The 19,295-nt window shown below is 40.1% G+C and overlaps 1 protein-coding gene across 2 annotated transcripts; it reads right to left on the reverse strand.

The window, feature by feature from the left end:
• Window positions 1–979: 979 nt before the first annotated feature.
• On the reverse strand, window positions 980–18,168 carry capzb (capping actin protein of muscle Z-line subunit beta). Of its 2 annotated transcripts, XM_074635174.1 has the most exons (10): window positions 17,756–18,168; window positions 9,909–9,998; window positions 6,945–7,066; window positions 6,691–6,804; window positions 6,460–6,601; window positions 5,832–5,948; window positions 5,674–5,739; window positions 4,932–5,008; window positions 4,416–4,517; window positions 980–2,080 (listed from the first exon to the last, which is right to left on the reverse strand). In XM_074635174.1, the coding sequence occupies exons 1-9, from the start codon at window positions 17,756–17,758 to the stop codon at window positions 4,424–4,426; spliced, it is 825 nt and encodes a 274-aa protein (XP_074491275.1). In that variant the 5' UTR covers window positions 17,759–18,168; the 3' UTR covers window positions 980–2,080; window positions 4,416–4,423. The 2 variants fall into 2 exon arrangements, with proteins under 2 accessions (XP_074491275.1, XP_074491286.1); XM_074635185.1 differs by lacking the exon at window positions 4,416–4,517 and having other exon boundaries at window positions 17,756–18,164.
• Window positions 18,169–19,295: the final 1,127 nt, after the last annotated feature.

Here is a 19,295-nt window from a genome sequence, read left to right on the forward strand (position 1 = left end):
TGTGCTAAAACTGTGTTTCAGACAGTATGAGGAAAATCAAGTTTTTTTTTTTTAACATTACAGCATGTAAACATGTTCTAGTAGAAACATAAAATACAAGTATGAACCTGAAAATTGAGCATATGGAACTTTTAACATTGCAGCTGGTAAAGGTGGGGCTAATATGAATTACTTTTTATACTGTTGTGTAGCTTGAGCCGTTAAACCTGCTAAACATCAGCACATGTTGCCATGCTAGTATTAGCATTTACCTTATTACAGCCTCACAGAGCCGCTAGCATGACTGTAGACTCTCCATCAGTCTGAAAAATAGTGTTGGTCTATTAACAGATATAAAATAAACTTTAAAAAACATTTAAATGTACACACGATCATGTAGTTATAAGTAGATATATGGACATTTTAGAGAGCTTATTAATGTACAGTATTTACCAACAATTATAACTTAACTATAAATACATTTTATATTATTACAACTGTGTTTTGCTACATTACAGTGTGCTATAAGCAATTTATTACACGACTTTGTTGAATACTGGATTCTGATTGGTCAATCACAGCGTTCTACTGTCTGTTATTTCTTTATAACAGACCGTTGCTATGTATAACAGACTGTTGCTATGGGTGCAGTTCTGATGTCGGACTCTGGAGGACAGTTTTTGTGTGAAATTATTGATTTCTTAAGTAAGTAGCCGTGTAATAAGTGGGATAATGTACAGCTAGCGGGTCATTGTTGTGAAATAAACCCCCGACAGGGCGATGTGCGGAGGGTTGGACCCCGACGCATCGCCCTGAAGGATGACCGGCTTGCTGTACATTATCCCTTACTTATTAAATGTGTATATTCTGCTTATAAATGCTTAATAAGGGGACTCTAAATGTTTCCCACCTGAATATCAGTGTTTGCAACGGTAATGTTATTTTGTCCACTTCCTCCACTCCCCTCAATAAGAAATGAATAAAACAATAAACACAAGTGTAGCTTTTTACAGTTTTTATTGTTGCTGGAGGCTCTAATACAATATGAATCATAAGCTTTACAAAATAAAAACAAAACAAAACAAAAATACAACGAAAAGAATCCCCTCCAAAATGGAAACAGTCAAAGGTTTCCACTGAGACACAAAGACAAACTGTGACCCCCAACAAAGACAAAGTAGGTGAGGAGAGAGAAGAGTTGAATAAGCTGAACAGAGGGGAGGCAAACTGTTATGTTATACACAGTGTAGGGGGTTGTTGGGTCGACGACGTGGGTGTAATCACCCGGTGATTATAACAGTCCATCCCCATGTTTGATAAGTCTACATTTCCACTCGCTGCAGCGCCACACAGGCTCACATGCACGAGTGGAATAAAGAGTAAAAACCTTCTAACACAAACCGAAGGCCGCCCTCGAGTTCACACCGTTTACCCAGAAGAAAGACAGTTATACACCGACAGTAATAATTTTATACAAATATATCAGGGGGGTGGTGGGGTGTCGTAGACAAAAGTAGGTGCTAGAAATAAATTTGATGTACATAATAATAATGACAGCCCCACTTACAGCACAGTCTGTCCGTTTCCTCGACACCGAGGAAGAGCCGAAATCACTCGTTTGAAACTGAACGAGGACACATCCGCTGTGAGAACATGAGGGATTATTACTACAATGACCCTCACACTGTAAGATTATCATTAACCGTGGTAATACTATCATTATATTCATAACATGGGAGAGAAGAGAGGGGTGAAGAGAGACAGAAGGAGCGTTGAGTGAATGGCTTCATGGCAGATGAGATGCATGAAAAACAAAAACCGGACAGAAACCAAATAAAAAGCTAAGCATTTTCTCCTTTTTTTCGTTTTTCCACAAATAAACAAAGAGTGCGGCACTGAAACAGGCGTGGAGGGAGAGACGTAAAGAAACAGAGAAAAGATGGCAGAGATGAGGCGGAGAGAGAGTGAGAGAGACAGAAGAAGAAAAAAAAAACAAAAAAAACAGTAGCAACTCTAGCTTAGCTGTTTGCGTTTGAGTGCCTCCATCAGGTCGACCTTCAGAAGGTCTTGCTTTGACTTGTCAGCCAGAGTCTGAACACTCCTGTATGGGGGGGGGGACACAAAGAGAGAGAGAGAGACAGTCAGTGTGTGCAACGTCAAAATGTGAAAACAGCAAGAGAGACAGGAAAAGTTTCTCCAGCGAGACAGAAACACAGTCTGTAAGTTCAAGAGCAGAGTTAGTTAGACAGACTTCACAGTCCAACTTCTTCTCTGTGGAGAGAACACGGTGAAATCACACATTAAATATATCGACTCACACCGCACACATTAATGTCAGGCAGATAAAAACCAACAGTTATTTGCTGTCATGCAGTTGAACCGTGCTTTAAATGCCTACACAGGGATTCACCATCCTTAATATTTTGCACTTTGTTGAACAATGAAGTTATTTTGAGATGCATAATTAACTGAGAATTTTATGTGCTAATATCAAATTAAAATCTTTACTCCATTTGGTTTAAAGGAATAATTCACCAACAAACTGACTTGTATTTGTATATCAAGGCAATTACTCAATCCGTGTTACTTTGAATTCTTGAAGAACATTTTTTTCTCGCATTGAAGTAAATAGTGGCCACAACGTTTAACAACAGCAAACTATTATCAAAACATCCGTTAAGTAGTGAGCATACGACTGGATAAATGAGACTTGGATGATACTGCAGGAGTTGTGAGAGTTTGTAAGCAGACGTTTACAACCAAACGCTGAGTAAGACATTTTTTATTGGACCAAAAAGGTTATAATTAACTTGAACTGAAAACACAACGTGAGAGAGTTAAAGTTGTAAGACAAAAACGCGGAAAACTCCCAGACCGGTGAGTAATTAATACACAAATGGTAATTTTGTGGTTGAAGTATTCCATTAAACTACAGTATTTGAGTTTCTGAACAATATAGTCCTGTTTAATAGAGGGGAATGAATATTTATGTTAATCAGATTTCTCTGGTATTGTTGCAATGCTGTGCTTTCATACACACACACACTCCTTAGAAAGGACAAAGTGCTGCGTCCAGAATAAACACACCATTTAAGAAAACCTTATTTGGGCAACAAACTGCAAAACATCAGGGGTGGTGACTGCGTTGAGTACTCTGACATGGTTAGTGTGTCGCTCCTTCACAGACATCATCTGTTAGACTAAAAAGGTAAACAAAACCTGCACAACATGCCCGCACAGCTGCTCGATCTTCAACACTCTGAGGAGCATGCTAACGTGTTCATATAGCATACATTCCCACATACACACACACCTGTGAGCCTGAACCCTCACAAGCACTTAAAAAAAAACATATAAATCAGGTTTTTCTGTTTTGTTCTACTTGTTGTAGATAACATATTGAACTCTGACACAAAGCACCCCAAATGCATTTTTTGTGGCGTCTGTGTGTCCTCTGCAATCTAATGATGTTCAAAATTTGATCATATCTTAAATTACATAAACATCATTCCAAGGCACATGAGTCAATATAGGACACTAAACCTACAGAGATGAGACAGATTTGTGAGCTGGTGTGATTTTGATTACCTGAATCTTAATAATAGTGAGATGCAGGAGCTGGTTATTGACATCCAAAAAACTAAAAAGAAAGAGGGGAATCACAAATTCTCTCAAACCTCTTCCACCCCTTGAGGGCGCCGGCGCCCTGGGGCCAGCTCGGTTTTTTTAGGCACGAGTGAAGGTAGCCCCATAGGAGCCATTTCATTTTAGTGAGACCATTTGTTTTTTTAAAACTTGACCTCGCTGTATAAAATGACCTGTGGTGACCTCTAGGATAATCACAACCTCATGAAACTTCACAACCACAAACTATAGACCTAGAGCATTCAGAGGATGGATGGCTTTCCTAGGTAGGTTGACAATAAACAGTTCTCTGAGCAGTTTCCAAAAACAGAAATGCTCGCCATATCATTGCCAAAAATGCAATTCTTGAGGTCAGTAAGAAGCTTTTAATGTTTTCTGTCAGAGTTTTGTGGCTGGTTCCTTGTTTTATGCTGCTGTATGTTGGGGTAGCAGCATTACTGCCAATGATAGGAACACAATTAAGATGTTTATTAAAAACGCTGGTTCCAGAATTGGATTGGCTCCGGATTTATTGGAGACTTCAGAGTTCAGACCATACTACAGTTTGAAGGTCATCCCGTTTGGTGTTCTTAGCAGTCTAAAAAGTGTGTATGGAAATATCAAAGATATGTCCGACTGAAATAATTTATTATTTGAACTTTGCCTGCTTCCTTCCTTCCTTCCTTTTAAAGTACCGTGAGACATCTGAGGGGAGCACCGTGGACAGAACAACATTTTTCCTTGTTAATTTGCTACTTACCAATACACACTAATATACACAAACACACACACTTGTCCATGCCAGATTGTACCTCTGACCCTAGTCAATGAAGATCTGACGCTGGGTGAGGACCTGCGACAGCTCCTTCTGGAGCTGCCGGTACTTTTGGTTATCAGGCAAAGACTCAATAGATCTGGAGCACAGAGGAGAGACAGCAGGGGAGGAGAGGTGACGGAGGGATTGACAGGAGGGCAGACAGTGAGAAAAATGGCAGCAGAAACGTGGGATGAAAGGCAATCAAAAAATAAGATCATATGAGAGGTTGAGGAGAGGGATAGGGGAAGGAGGAGGTGAAGTGAATACAGAAAAAATGCAACTGAAGAGAGGGGGAGCAATGGTAGGTTTAAATAAAATAACAGATAAGAAATGAGAGATATTGACAAAAGCTGTAAGAAAATATCTGTTGAACAGGTCAACAGAGACACAAACCTACTCTGCTCTCAGTAGAACTGGTACAATTAGAAAAACAGAGTTTCTGCAGACCCGGCTGACAGGAAGTGCTGTAAAAGGAGAGTCCTGCTCATCCAAACAACTCATGTAACGTTACCTTAGGCCGTTGACGATGTCCTTGGTCTTCCCAAAGTAGATTTCATTCAGTGTGGAGCGAATCTTGTTCTCCATATCCTGGAACGCCAATCAAGACAGTCTTAACATTTAGTCTGCCTCTATTTTCAGGTTAACAACAACAACAACACTTTTACTTTATTGACAAATATGGAGGTGTGTGAACATGATGCACAGTGACACTGCTACACCCCTGGTAGACATAGGGTGCTAAACTAATCCTTTGACTTTCTGAAATCTAACGTTTTTTGCTAGCTACAGGCATTTTGTTAGCGTTTCAGCCCTTGGTTCCATACTGTGGCATCGATTGTTTACCCTCCAGTGGGCGTGGTTGTCAGAGTATGACGCATTGCGCTCTGTCTCTATATTAATGTTATTGCATCCCAAAGCTTGTTTCATAACCAGTTTCACACTAGTGTTTTCTGACTTCATCTTTGGGAGGGTGTGATTATCGGCCCTGTTAACCCAAACATCCATTCTTTCACTGCCAATGAAAATGTGTTCAGTTCATCTCTGTCACCATAATAATGGTGGCGTAGTCCGGAGAGCACAACACATAAAGCAGCCGGCAGATTAGTCTATATATAAGGTAACTTTTAAATCCCTATAAAATCCTGTGTAGGAGGTCTGTTCTTGAAAAACAATACATTGCAGTAATTTTAATCGCAGCTTTAGGTAGGCAGTCAAAAAAGTTAAACAAGCAGGATATTAGGCGTTATACTGACTTCAACAAGGCGGCCGATGTTGGCGATGTGGGGTGAGGACTCTCCAACTGTTTCATCTTTTTCCATCTGTGAAAAGACAAAACAAATTGAGTTCATGGATGACTACAGAAAGGCTTGATGTGTCAGCAGTGGTTTTTCCGTTTAGCTTAACACCGTACCTGTCTTGTAAGGCTGCCGCCTAGGTTCATGGTACCGGAGCCGGTCTTGGTTGTCTGGAGCCACAGCATGACGGTGGAGGTGAGTTTGTAGTGAGCAGTACGACCGCTGGACTTCTCCTGATCGCACAACAGACACAACAAGCAATGAGACAATGCTCCAGGGCATTCAGGGTGCTCCTATAAAAGTGCAAGGCGTGCAGCAACGCAAAAGCAGCATGCAGAATGCTTCACTCTCATTGAAAACAATTACAGAAAGCCGCTGCTTAAACGCACTCTGCCTGCTCAGGGCTTTACACTGAATCACTGTCTAAAGATTTATGATGGTGCATCTCCTGCATTATGGAGGACCAGAAGAGTCACGGATATAGTAATAAAGCATTTAATTGATTATTAACTAACTGTACAATAAAAAAAGGCATTAATAAGTTGGTTTACAAATGTATTTATTAATCTATGAATAAATGGACTAAATGGACTAAATGGACTGCATGTCACTGATGTTAACAGTCACATGCAAATGTAATGCACAGGTTTTGTCTTTGCCTGTCCAGACTTCCTCTAAGAAAACAAAAAGACTGGTCAGGAGAAAGTTCAAATGTCAACGTATTTCATATCCGCTGATTCTCACCTGCACCTCCACCACATGGATGGAGTCCCAGCACCCTTTGATCTTCTTGGATCCATCCCCGGCCTTCTTGATGAGAATAACTCCAGCAAAGCCATGATCCAAGTCCCAGAGGTACACAGAGGACACGCCACCCTCAAAGTACCTGAAAAACACAGAAATCAGAGGTCACAAGAGGGCGACGCCGACCGTTTATTAAAAAACGCCCCATGAGATGGCTTCGCCGGTACTCACAGGTCTCTGTACTGGTCGAAGGCGTTATTGGCTTCGACCTCGAGTTTCCTCAGGCGAGCTGAAGGCATTGCACCGTCTTCAATGGGAGGTTCATACTTATTACTCCACGGGGATCTGATGTATTAAAAAGGACATTATAAAATCCATTAAAATGCAGTTAAAGTTTCAGTCACTGTCTTTGGCCTATTTTTCAATGACTGATTAATGTAGTTAATGTTTCTTGTCCATGACTGAAGTGCAGTTATAAACTCGACCTGTAGGAGTCGCCGTCTCTGTTGTAATCACAGAGCAGATAGTCTTTCCCCACCACCTTGTCCCGGGCAATCTTCAGGGGCTGGTCCACAGAAGAGAGGAGGTCCTCACACAGACTGGGCACCTGGACAGAGAGAAAAAGCTCAATACATGAACACGATGTTTTCTACAGCACAGATACTTTGATGTGCTCAGCCACAGAAACTACTGCAAAAGTTTGTAACACATTTGAACTCCTCAGACACCTTATTAAAAGTGTTTCCTTTTGTCTTGGGTGTGAGCAAGAGACATTAAGACAAGCTATTTTTGCCAATTCAGACTTCCTGTAAGAGATGCCAGCTTATAAAACTTGCAGGACTGGAGGAACAGACTAGACAGCAAAAACAAAAGTAGCCTTGTATTAGGTGGTCTCATTTTGGTCAAAAATGTACTGAAAGTTTCTTGTCTTTCACATTCCAGCTTCACTCAAACAGCAGAGGTTACTGAGTGGAGCTGGAATAAAATATCATTGGGAAACATAATATCTAGAGGATAAGGGGGTACAAATTACTTCTCACAGACTGACGTGGACTCCCCTCTCTGTCCTCCTACATCAGAGTATAGACACAAAGGAGGCCCTGTTTCCCTAAAAAAAATCCCCCACACCCCCGAACACACACACATACACCTGGCAGCCCAGACTGGGTGAGACAAGAGAAGGAGGGGGGGGGGACAAAACCCAGTGGTAGGGGAGAAAATGGAGGAGACAAGAGAGATCTGGGACAAACAGGAAATAAAGAGGTGATTTCAGGTGATTCTGAGTCACCAGGAAGAGATGGTGGAGCCAAAAAAGTGCCTGGCAGTGGAGGTGATTGACAGCTGCGATAATATTCGCTAACAACCGGACATAGTGAAATGGGTGAGGAGAGAGCCGATGCCCGGGGAGAGAGAGGTTAAAGGTGAGGGAGGAGGAAGGTGAGCATGTGGGGGTCTGGGTGGAAAGGAACGCATATGCCCACAAAACAAAGTGCCATGCAAACACTGGCAAAAGTGTGATTTGATTTGTGTCTGGTTTAGCTTAATTTGTCAGACTCAGCTGGCACTGCTGTTAAACTCCAAACAGAACAGGTCCAACAATTTCAAAAGCAGTGTTTTTAACAGAAAACTGACGGAAGGAAACACATTTTTAATTTACAAGAAGGAAATTATTCAAGTGTTGCACAAAAACTTCTTCCATCATATGAAATGGCTCCAGTTTCCCAGATGACACACTGTTTGTTGTTTCATACCATGCAACAACTGTTGCACTTGCATGGTATGAAACAACAAACATTGAAGCACCAACAAAACAACAGGAGGCCCACACAAACACACACATACATTTATGATGCTACCAAATAGGGCTACTCGATTATGGCAAAAATCATAATCATGATTATTTTGGTCAATATTGAGATACCGATTATTTTATACTATTACTCCTTGACTTCGGAAACATTAAGGCATTTAGAAAGAACATTTTGTAGCCTACATTTTAAAGTAAATTTTGCTCTCAAAGGGATGGCTGGATCAATGAAGAAACATGTGCTCTAGAAAACCATTTCATCATTAACATATTGGTTGTATAGATATGAATGATGATGACACGGCCAAAAAGGTTACACCCACAAAGCATGGTAAACAAGACGGGGTCTGTGTTTCAAGATGGGTCAGGTGGGTTGCAAACATCGCCGCACTGAGGACAGTCCGCCCTGATTGACAGTCGTGCCAGGAGCGGGGAGCTTTGTCCCTCCCCACAAGGAGAGAGGGCAGAGAGAGCACTAAGCGGCGAGGTTTGGGCAAGGGTGCCGTAAAGTGCCACCTTTAAACTGAGCCTTTTTGAGCCGACCTAGAGCCGGTGGGGGTGCATCACCATGGAGGAAATATTCCCGGCAAGGGCCAGCCAGCACTGGGGAGAGTTCCCACAAGGGGAACCTCCAACACCGAGCTGCCATCCCTGACCAGCAAATCTTAACAGATTTTGAAAATGTGAGAGACCTCACACTTAATGACATGTTATAATAAATTTAACAGTTTTGTTCCTTTAGTGTGTGGTGAGTAACGATTTGGCCAAAACAGCACACCACACAATAACAGATTCCATTCATGAACTATAGAGTGCTACAGGAATGGGTCCTAAAACCCGGAAATTAGTTAGCATTTTAGGACTTCAGGTTCCCTCGTCTGGAAGTGAATGGGTTTTTTCGAATGAGTTTTTGTTAAATGCTTGAAATAAGGTCTGTGGTTAACACAAGCTTAAGAGATTTTAACGTTTTGTTTTGCGACATAACATACATGAACATGGCAGACGATGGGCAGGAGGAATTAGCCATGTTATTTTTTGCCCTACTTTGTACTGAAAATTCATAAAGGATGGACGGATGAAGTCACGGAGACTTGTTAGATAAACACTTGCGCTGATTTCAAATCGTAAATAATAAACATGTTAAATTTTAAACATGTTTATTATTTACGATTTGAAATCAGTGAGGCCAGGATGGACTTCCGAGCCGATTGGGGGATGTAAAAAACACTCTTCACATACCTCTCACTACAGGAATATCTGGAGAGATAATCTTTCGAACCATCAAAAAATCTGTGCTTTGCAGACCATTGTCGGGAGGGGGGGGGGAAATCAGGCCCAAAATCAGCTTGATTCTCATGTAAATTTTGTCCGACATTACACAATTGTGAAGTGGACACTTGAAACTTCCAGTGCACATATAGTGAGAGTGAACTTTTCAGTGCAGTAGAAGACATCTTGTCTCCAATAGTTAAACTTTCGAAATGAACAACATTGCATATACATAGAGTCTGGATTTTTCATGTCTGGAGGAGACATAACCTACAACCTATCTGTGTGCGTGTGCGTGTGCGTGTGCGTGTGCGTGTGCGTGTGTTTTACCTGCAAAGAAATCTGACAGGAGAAAGCAAAGACAGTAACTCACCAGGTCAATGAGGTCACTGAGGTTCTTCTCGATCTGCTGAGGAGGCAGACGCCTCATCAGGTCCAGGGCACAGTCCAGCTGCTGGTCATTCTAAAAACAAAGAGACAACACTGATTACACTCTACTGCCAGATTAAAGTTAAACATGTCAGTTCAAAGCTTCACAACACAGCAGCGCTCCTCCAGTCTAAATCGTTCAGGTCACATACAGTGTGTTATTGTATACCGGTATGATTTGATTTGCAAAGTTTTAGTTCATCTCATTAACTAACAAGAAAAATTACAATAAAGAAAAAGAATATAAGGAAATAATATAGTAATAATAAGATAATACGCACTTTTTTAGTTTTACAAATCGTAAAATAAAGATGAACTCAGTGGTGACAGTCCACAATCTTACCATGCTTCAAACAAAAGTAACACACTGTTCTGGCAAAGGTTTTGTACCAAATATAACAATATGTTATTGGTGGGGCAACATAATTGATTAAAAATTGATATTTAGAAAGAATCTCTTTGTTGCTACTAAATGCAGATGCGTAAAGTGAATTTTAATACTCAGATTTCGACAATTATACAGAGCTAGACTCATAAAATGTTCTGTAGTGTACAAATGTGTACATCATAGCTGCTGAGCTCAAATATTGATTATTCAATAATTAATAATACGTTTCTCACTAGAGCTGAAGTGGAAACCCAACAGAACAAGTTGTAATTATGTCAGATAACATTATTAACCTTTTTATCATAATTACAAAATGGATTAACAAGTGGATTCTAATAGCCTGGAAACAGCTGCTCTCAACAAGTGTTTACGTCCTGGAGCACCTAGTCTTGAATAATACTGTTCAGTACCAACAATATCTAATACATCAGTGAGCTGGAAGATTGTCATCAGAGCATAATGTAATTAATCGGTATTGGTTTATCTTCAGCCCCATCAATTTTAAGACTGGAATTTTTTTTAACTGGCCAGGCCAGCTGTCAAAAACGCCCATATGTACTCCATTGAAACACTGGAGCCTGACAATGTTGCAAGCATTTGAAAAAAAATAATATATATATATTTGCAAGCATTTAGTGAAGCTATCCTCACTGAGTCACTTTGAGTAAAAAAAAAACGTGTGCCACGTCTCTAAACTGCTGCTGTTGATTGATGTGTTCACTTGAACTTCAGTACTATGGTCATGCTGAGGATTAAGAGAGTTTGTTCAAATCCAGTCTGAATCTTCCTACCACGACGACGACGACGACACAAAAACACTAGAGCAGGGGTGTCCACAGTCTCCTGAGGTGCTGTCTTGTTTTTATCGGGAGTATAATATGAGGCTTCAGTGGTCTATTAGTCAAATCAAGTGAGTATCCTCTTCCCCTACAAGTTACAACCTTTTTAGTACAACAACTTGCTCTTTGTGTTACTATCCCTCTTCTACAGCTCAACAAGTAGACACAGTCTAGGAAACCACAAACATTTTGTACTAAGAAGACTTTGACTAACTCAGACTTCTTCACAATATCTTAGAATAAGCATTGAAATATATTTCTACGCAGAATGAGGACTGTGGATTTTGTACCCCATGACTCACTTTGAAGCGCATTAAATGGGGATCTCTTAATGGCCAGTATAAATAGAAGGAATGATTACAGCAAGGTAGGCATGATTGAACAATATGAAAATTTCATGTCACGATTATCCTGGCCAAAATAATTGTGATTCACGATATTGCTAAATGGTAAATGGACTTAGATTTATATAGCGCCTTTCCAGTCTTCCGACCACTCAAAACGTTATACATTATATGTCAGCATTCACCCATTCACACACGCACACATTCATACACTGATGGCAGAGGCTGTCATACAAGGTGCCAACCTGCCCATCAGGATCTAATCTAAATACTCATTCACACATCGCTGGCACTGCCTTCAGGAGCAATTTGGGGTTCAGTATCATGCTCAAGGACTCTTCGACATGTGGACTGGAGGAGTTGGGGATCAAACCGCTGACCTTCCAATTGATGGGCAACCGGTCCTACCTATGAGCCACAGCTGCCCGATAATCATCAAAATGTGCTTAAAACTCTTAAAATGGCACCAAAACATACTGGACTCACTTTACCTTACATTTTGTTAAGAAACTAATATTTCCATTTGTTACTGAACATCTTTTTTAGTGCAAAAAAAAACAACTAAAAAATCAATCGGATATAAGGTAATCATAAATCATAAGGTCCCCCCACATAAATAACGGTTACATAAATTTAAAAAAAATAGCGACATTGTGTGAGTCTGTATTTTCTTACATGATAATTCCTGTATTTTTCAATCCGGCTCCATTTTTTCATTTCTCTACCATGAATGCGAGCTAGACAGCTTTTTCAAGTCACTGATAAGGATATTCACGGTTATCCAGATAACGGAAATTCACCATCAATTATTTGAGTGTTTTTTAATTGTTATCCAAGATAAAATCCTATCACCCAATCCCTACAGCAAGGAAAACCTGCTTCAAAGCTCAAATGGGCACCTGACCATTGTTTTAAGACACTTGAAAAACTGTGAAAAAGCCCTGCTGTGCTAATGAAGAAATTATGTAGAAAGCATGAGCTTCAAAACTTACTAGTTTTAAAGCAGGCTCACTAGTATTGTGCATTGTGCAGCTTATGTAGGAAAATATACATAAGTATTGGATCAGGACTCAGAATTGCTATGCTCTCTCTATATAAAAAAAGGACCACTCCAAGCTCCTTCACATCTCCAAACAGCCCACTGATAATGGCCTGCTACATTCTGTATGAGGGTATGAGAGGAGCGGTTGTGCAGAAAATATCCACTCACCCTTGCAGGCAAACTGTGCTCGCGCTGTGAGACCACAGACACAACATTTACAGCTCAGTAGACTGAACAGCACTCATGATTTGTCATGTGAGAATTTGCTGAGCAAAAAATCAGTTAAGAGATGAAATAGCAATTAGACGCCAAATAGTCAAAGGTTTGACCAACTTGAACTGCATGGTTTAGAAAACTATTCTGATTTCTGAAAATTCAACCATGTGGCACGTCTGACCATATCCAAATAAGCGATGTCAGTGAAAATATTTTCCATCTGCTGTCAAAGGATGCGCTTCATTTGGCTGCGAGGCGTGTGTCATGGAGCACAGGTGACACATTAGGTGGCAGATATGACGTGTAATCGCTATGAACTCATCATGAAATAGCAGCTGGTAGTCGAACTGAGGTGAACTACAAACAGGTAAATGTCAGGTGCAACTATCATTTACACCAAACTAACATGCCTATTTCTCACCTAAAAATGTTTTCAGAAACATCTTGTAGTGTACCGTTTAGCTTAAAAGGAGAAAGTTTGTGACACGGCTGGTGGGTGGTGCGTGGTTTTGTCTCGACTTTTCTCAACATGCCGGCCGAAGCAAACTATCATTTTACAGCTAAACAGTACACTACAAGATGTTTCTGTCAACATTTGAGGCGAGATATAGACATTACAGTAACAGAATATTGATTCATATTTGATCAGCGCTGCCTAGTTTGACCGATTGATTGGAGTTCGCCAGCTGCCCAGAGACTGGCCCGGCTCCAACTCAGCTGTGATTGGTTGTTTAGATTCAGGCGCGGTAGAAACTTGCAGATGCCATTAGGAGCACGAGGGGAGGCAGAGGAACATGATTTTTTTCACAGATTATATGTCTCATGCACTACTGTCAGGATATAGTGACAGTTTTATAAAAATAACTTTTTTATCATATTTGCTCAAAGTGGCTGCAGCTTTAATTGCGGTGGAAACTTCACCCTCTGTGGCGGCTGGATACACAAAACATCTGCTCTGACATCACTGATTAGGTTATCAATCTCTGATCCAACCTCCTTCCACACTGACCAACCAGTAGATGCAGTGACAGTGGCATGATCCCCAACCGTCTTCCCACCCAGTGATCACTGTCACTTGTGTTTTAAAAGGAGCAGTGTGTAGGATTTGGGGGCATCTAGCGGTGAGGTTAGATCGCAACCAACTGAAAACTCTGCTCACTCCACCTTTTCCAAGCGTGTCAGAGAACAACGGTGGCCTTCAGGTAACGTAAAAACACGAAAGGCTGTCTCTAGAGCCAGTGTTTGGTTTGTCCATTCTGGGCTACTGTAGGAACATGGCGGAGCAACATGGCAGGCTCCGTGAAGAGGACCCGCTCCCTATGTAGATATGAAGGGCTCATCCTAAGATGACGAAAACACAACTATTCTTAGTTTCAGATGATTATACACTAATGAAAACATAGTTATAAATATTATATTCCATTCCTGCCAATAGATCCTGCAAAATATTACACACTGTTCCTTTTAGCGCAAAAACAAGCTGAAAAATTCATAGCATGATAAATGAAGTAAACAAATGGCGGCTTAGTTGGAAGGTATGAGATCCAGAGTTTCTCACAGGAAATTGGTAAAATGTATCCAACAGCTGATTATCAAACTAACTTCAGCCTGGTGCTTGACCCACAGTGCAGTTTTTCTCACATATCAGCACCCGATTGTGTCTGATCGGGCTGCCCCTGACACTGCGACATTAAGTTCTGATTAATTACTGCAAAGCAAACGTACAATGTGACCGAATCGAATATATATTGACACATCTCATCTCTGTATTTGTGTCGTGACTAGATGACAGTTAGGCGCTCTGTATTCTAGGTGAGACGGGGCAAACACACTATTTAAAATCTGAAACATTGATTGTTGTATTGTGCAACAAACACTCAAAACCTCCCTATCATCATCACAGACTACAAAACCAACGACCCAAAAATCAGTTCAGTCTTAAATCCAGCCTGAGACTGTAGCCAATTCCTTTTTTGGTTACATGTTTGGGTTGTTTACTGAGGCTTGTTTTGTTTTGTACTTAGTCCCCCAGACTCAGCACATGTTTGATTATGTGTTCAATGTCCCCAATAAACTACAGTTTGCAAAACAGCAGGCCCGGTCTTTAACTCTTACAGATCAACGTTCCTGTATCCAGTAGGAAAAAAAAAAAAAAAAAGTCTTTCTTTTACTGTGACGGTCTGTTTGTTTTGTTGCAGTTTTAGGACAAATGAAAGGTAAAATATTTAACGTTTCTTTAAACAGGCAAGTTAAGACTAAATGAAGAAGTTATTCATAATGACAGCTCAGTCAGAGGACACAGAACAGACAGGACTGCATAGCATGGCCTTCCCCCCGGGGGTTTCTCCCCCTTAAATATGCAGTGAGCAGCAGGATATTAGTGAGCAGGGGAGGACAGACAAGCCACAACATGAAACTCTGGGAAATGTGTAAGAAGATGGAGGAAGTTGAATAATAGTAGAGGGACAAAACCTATTTTACAGCTAACACTCGCAGGTCACTGGTTATGTCTCATTTTCATCTGAGCATCAGATGCCATCAAAGTCACTACTACAGTAATTAATACAAAATATTACAGTATCTGAACTAGGGATGCACCAATACAGATACCGGATCGGATATCGGGCGGATCGGATATCGGGCCGATACCGACTCAAATAGCTGGATCGGATGTCGGTGACAATGGGACTGATCTATTCAATTCAATTCGATGTTTATATACCATATACATTATATACTGGAACTCTAATTTCTGTTTAAGTTTTAACCAATTTGTTGCTGGATTAAAAAGTCAATCCCTGTTTTTTTCCCGTTTTCCAAGAGCACCCGACACGTTCTGCCTTACGGTTGAATACACAGAGCAACCAGTTATCACTCTTTTTGATTATGATGTCCTGACAGGATAAGTGCACAAATATCTACCATGACAAACGAACAGAAATGGAGCTAGGAAGAACGAAGAAATATGAAGAACAGTTCGCTATGCTCATCCAAAACCAATGGGAAAAGGATGCATTTGCATTGAAAATAAGTTCAATTCTATCAATATCAAAATCACCAAAAGCACAATAACAATAGTTTTTTGTGCTGCTACATTATTTGTTTATTATAACCATTTCATTCACCTCCCTCTTAGATGTCGACAAAACCCTCCACCTTGGCTTATCTATGAAGTGACTCCTCTGGAGTGCATGAACCTAACAAGAGTTTACTCATACAGCTGCTAGCTGGTCAAAGGACGACGACATGTTATAAAGTAGAGAACCCTCTTTCTATAAACATTTTCCTTAAGGGTGACCCTCAACATAACAGAAGTTTCTCCCGTGCCATTTCCTCTCACTCTGAGTTGCTTTTTGCCTGTCTAAAAATCTCCTCTCAGCTGATGAATCAGTCTGCACCATCAGACACCTGCGCTCCTTGACGCTGTGTTTACCCGTGCTCCTGTCTCCGTGTAAACACTAGCTCAGACCAACAACCCCGAGGGTCAGGGGAGGGCGGTGAGGCTCAGCCAGCAGAATGGATGAGGTGAGGCCGAGGAGAGTGGGCGACTGCGGAGAAAACCCAGCTGCTCTTCCCCAACTCAGGCATCACACAATTTAGGTCATGTGGAAGTACTACAAAACACTTTTATAAACAGTGTGAAAGCACAAAAATGGTGCTCCATTATGCTGGAGTAGTTCAAGTCAAATATTAAGTTTTTTTGTCAAGCATAAATACATGATCAATTACAGTTACTGCCTTATAAGCTGGAGAGGTAGGAAAGTGTTAAAAGCATGCATTAAGTAAATTGTTGTTATGATTTTTATGGAGTGTCAGAGTTTCCCCAGATTAAATATTGTCTTAAACTCGCAAGGCAGGAAAACCCTAGCAGGAAGATAGGAAAGTGTTAAAAGCATGCAATAAGTAAACAATATTTGCTGTTATGATCTTTATGGAGTGTCAAGAGTTTCCCAGATTAAATATTGTCTGAAAGCACAAAATGGTGCTCCATTATGCTACAGTAGTTCAAGTCAAATAGTATTATTATGATCAATTACAGTGATGTTACTGCCTTTATAAGCTGGAGAGGTAGGACAGTGTTGCAATAAGTAAACAATAACTGCTGTTATGATCTTTAAGGAAGTGTCAGGGTTTCCCAGATGATTAAATATTGTCTTAAACCCTACAGCAGAGGAGGTTGACAGCTTGTCATGTTGGAATAGGAGGAGCAAGCAGGTCTTATTTTAGCTACAGGCAACCCGGCGCTTGACTATATTAGCCTGAGTGTGTGTGTGTGTGTGTGGTGCACGCCTGGAGGACTGTATGTGTATGTACACGACACATTATATTACGACTCCTCACTAATACTATCCACGAAACTTGTGTCAAATCCAAAACATCCTGTGCTAACTTTATACCTTATGCAGCTAGCTTTAGCTACCTGCTAGCTACTAACTAGCTGGAAGAAACTACTGCTAGCTTAGCCACGAAGCTAATTCATTCGTATATCCGGTAGTTAGGCAGACGTTTTGCAAACTAGTGCAGGTTAGATATGCATCGGTGATTTATATACACTTGAACTGAGCTGCTGCTCTCAGGTTACCACCCAGCACCTCCAGCTAGCGTTAGCCTAGCTTAGCAACACGTACCTGTTAGTTAGCCGTCAGTTAGGAATAGGCGTTAGTTTGCAGTAGCCGTTAGTTAGGCGTTAGTTTGCAGTAGCCGTTAGTTAGGCGTTAGTTTGCAGTAGCCGTTAGTTAGGCGTTAGTTTGCAGTAGCCGTTAGTTAGGCGTTAGTTTGCAGTAGCCGTTAGTTAGCTGTTAGTTAGGAGTAGCCGTTAGTTAGCAGCAGCCGTTAGTTATCTGTTAGTAAGCAGCAGCTGTTAGTTAGCCGTTAGTAAGCAGTATCCGTTAGTTAGCCGTTAGCTAGCAGCAGCTCCAGAGCTACCCCGTCTCTCTCCTCCAGCTCTGCCGCGGCCCTTACCATGTCTGCGGCGGTCTCAGCGGGGCTAGGGGGAGCAGGTTTTCACCGTTGACTGTTACACCTTTAAGCTTCACTACAGTTGGAACAGATCCGCTCCTCTTGCTGTGTTGTTTTGTTTTGTTTTGTTTATTCCCCCCGCGGAAGATGTTTAGTTCGCCTCTCTCTCCCTCTCTGAACCTGAACCCAGCCCTGTCCTGTCAGCGATATTCACTTCCTCAACCGGGCTACAGGAAGCAAGCTGCAGGCAGAAAACACACCACACAGGCCCGCTGGTACACATCCGGGTCACTCCGGTCTGTCTCTCTACCAGCAGCCAATAGCGACGGAGCGAGAACGGCATTGCCAAGTATGGAGAGAGAGGAGTGGTGCAGTAAATATGCACTCAGAGAGGGAAGGAGATAAGATGTGCAGAGACAAGTACACTGATGGAGGTATGCACAAAAACAATACTCGCTTCTACTAATGATTACTAGTCTATAAATGTGTTGTTTACACTCCTTTCTGCTCTTTTCATTAACATTTATTTTAATGACAGAAAATATGCACATCAAAATAATATTATAATAATATTATATTTATTAATATTATATATTAATATTATATTAATATTACATGGGTTTTTAATATTTAATATTTTCCACCTTTATTTCAGCACACATTATTTTTATACACTCATATCTTCTGACATATCTTCTGTGGTAAGTGTAATTATCATTCTTTAATTAAATATTGATTATTTTAAAATAAAATAAAGTATTTTTTCCCCCATACTTTATTTCGAAAGTTCAATAAAGTAGTTACATAAACATGTTCAGATTTTTCATTACAAAAAAAATCAGCAAATATATTTCACAAAAAAAAAATTATACAACAAAAAAATGTTAGGAGAATAAAAACATACAAAAATAAACAAACAATTGGAATAAATTTGAAATGTCTAAACAATCTAATAGTTTTAAGTTTTCAATCGTATAATACTCGATTTACTAACGATGACTAGTCTATAAATGTGATGTTTACAGTCCCTTCTGCTCTTTTCATTAACCTTTTTTTTAATGACAGAAATTATGCACATCAAAATAATTTATTTATATTACATGTGTTTTTAATATTTACTATTTTCCACCTTTATTTCAGCATTTTTATACTCATATCTTCTGACATATCTTCTGTGGTAAGTGTAATTATCATTCTTTAATTTAATATTGATTAATTTAAAATACATTTAGGTTTCATCTCCCTTTGTCATTATAGATTTTGAAAGCAGTCAATGTTGCAAAATAAAGTATTTTTTTCCCCATACTTTTTTCTTTGAATGTTCAATACAGTAGTTACATGAACATGTTCAGATTTTTCATTGCAAAAAATTCAGCAAATATATTTCACAGTATAAAAATAATATAAAAATAAAATATATTATACAAAAAAAATGTAAGGAGAATAAAAACAAAAAAACAAAAAAAATAATTTGAATAAATTTGAAATGTCGAAACAATTTAATAGTTTTTGCCAGTTTTTGAGTTTTAAGTTTTGGATCGTA

The sequence above is a fragment of the Sebastes fasciatus genome, chromosome 1 (assembly GCF_043250625.1).
Source record: "Sebastes fasciatus isolate fSebFas1 chromosome 1, fSebFas1.pri, whole genome shotgun sequence".
NCBI lineage: Eukaryota > Metazoa > Chordata > Actinopteri > Perciformes > Sebastidae > Sebastes > Sebastes fasciatus.

Excerpts from the sequence above, each read along its gene's own strand:
- capzb (XM_074635174.1), bottom strand. Across the intron at positions 5,009-5,673 it reads ACATCGGCCGCCTTGTTGAA|GATATGGAGAACAAGATTCG; the intron begins GTCAGTATAACG and ends TTGGCGTTCCAG. Across the intron at positions 4,518-4,931 it reads GACATCGTCAACGGCCTAAG|ATCTATTGAGTCTTTGCCTG; the intron begins GTAACGTTACAT and ends TCTGTGCTCCAG.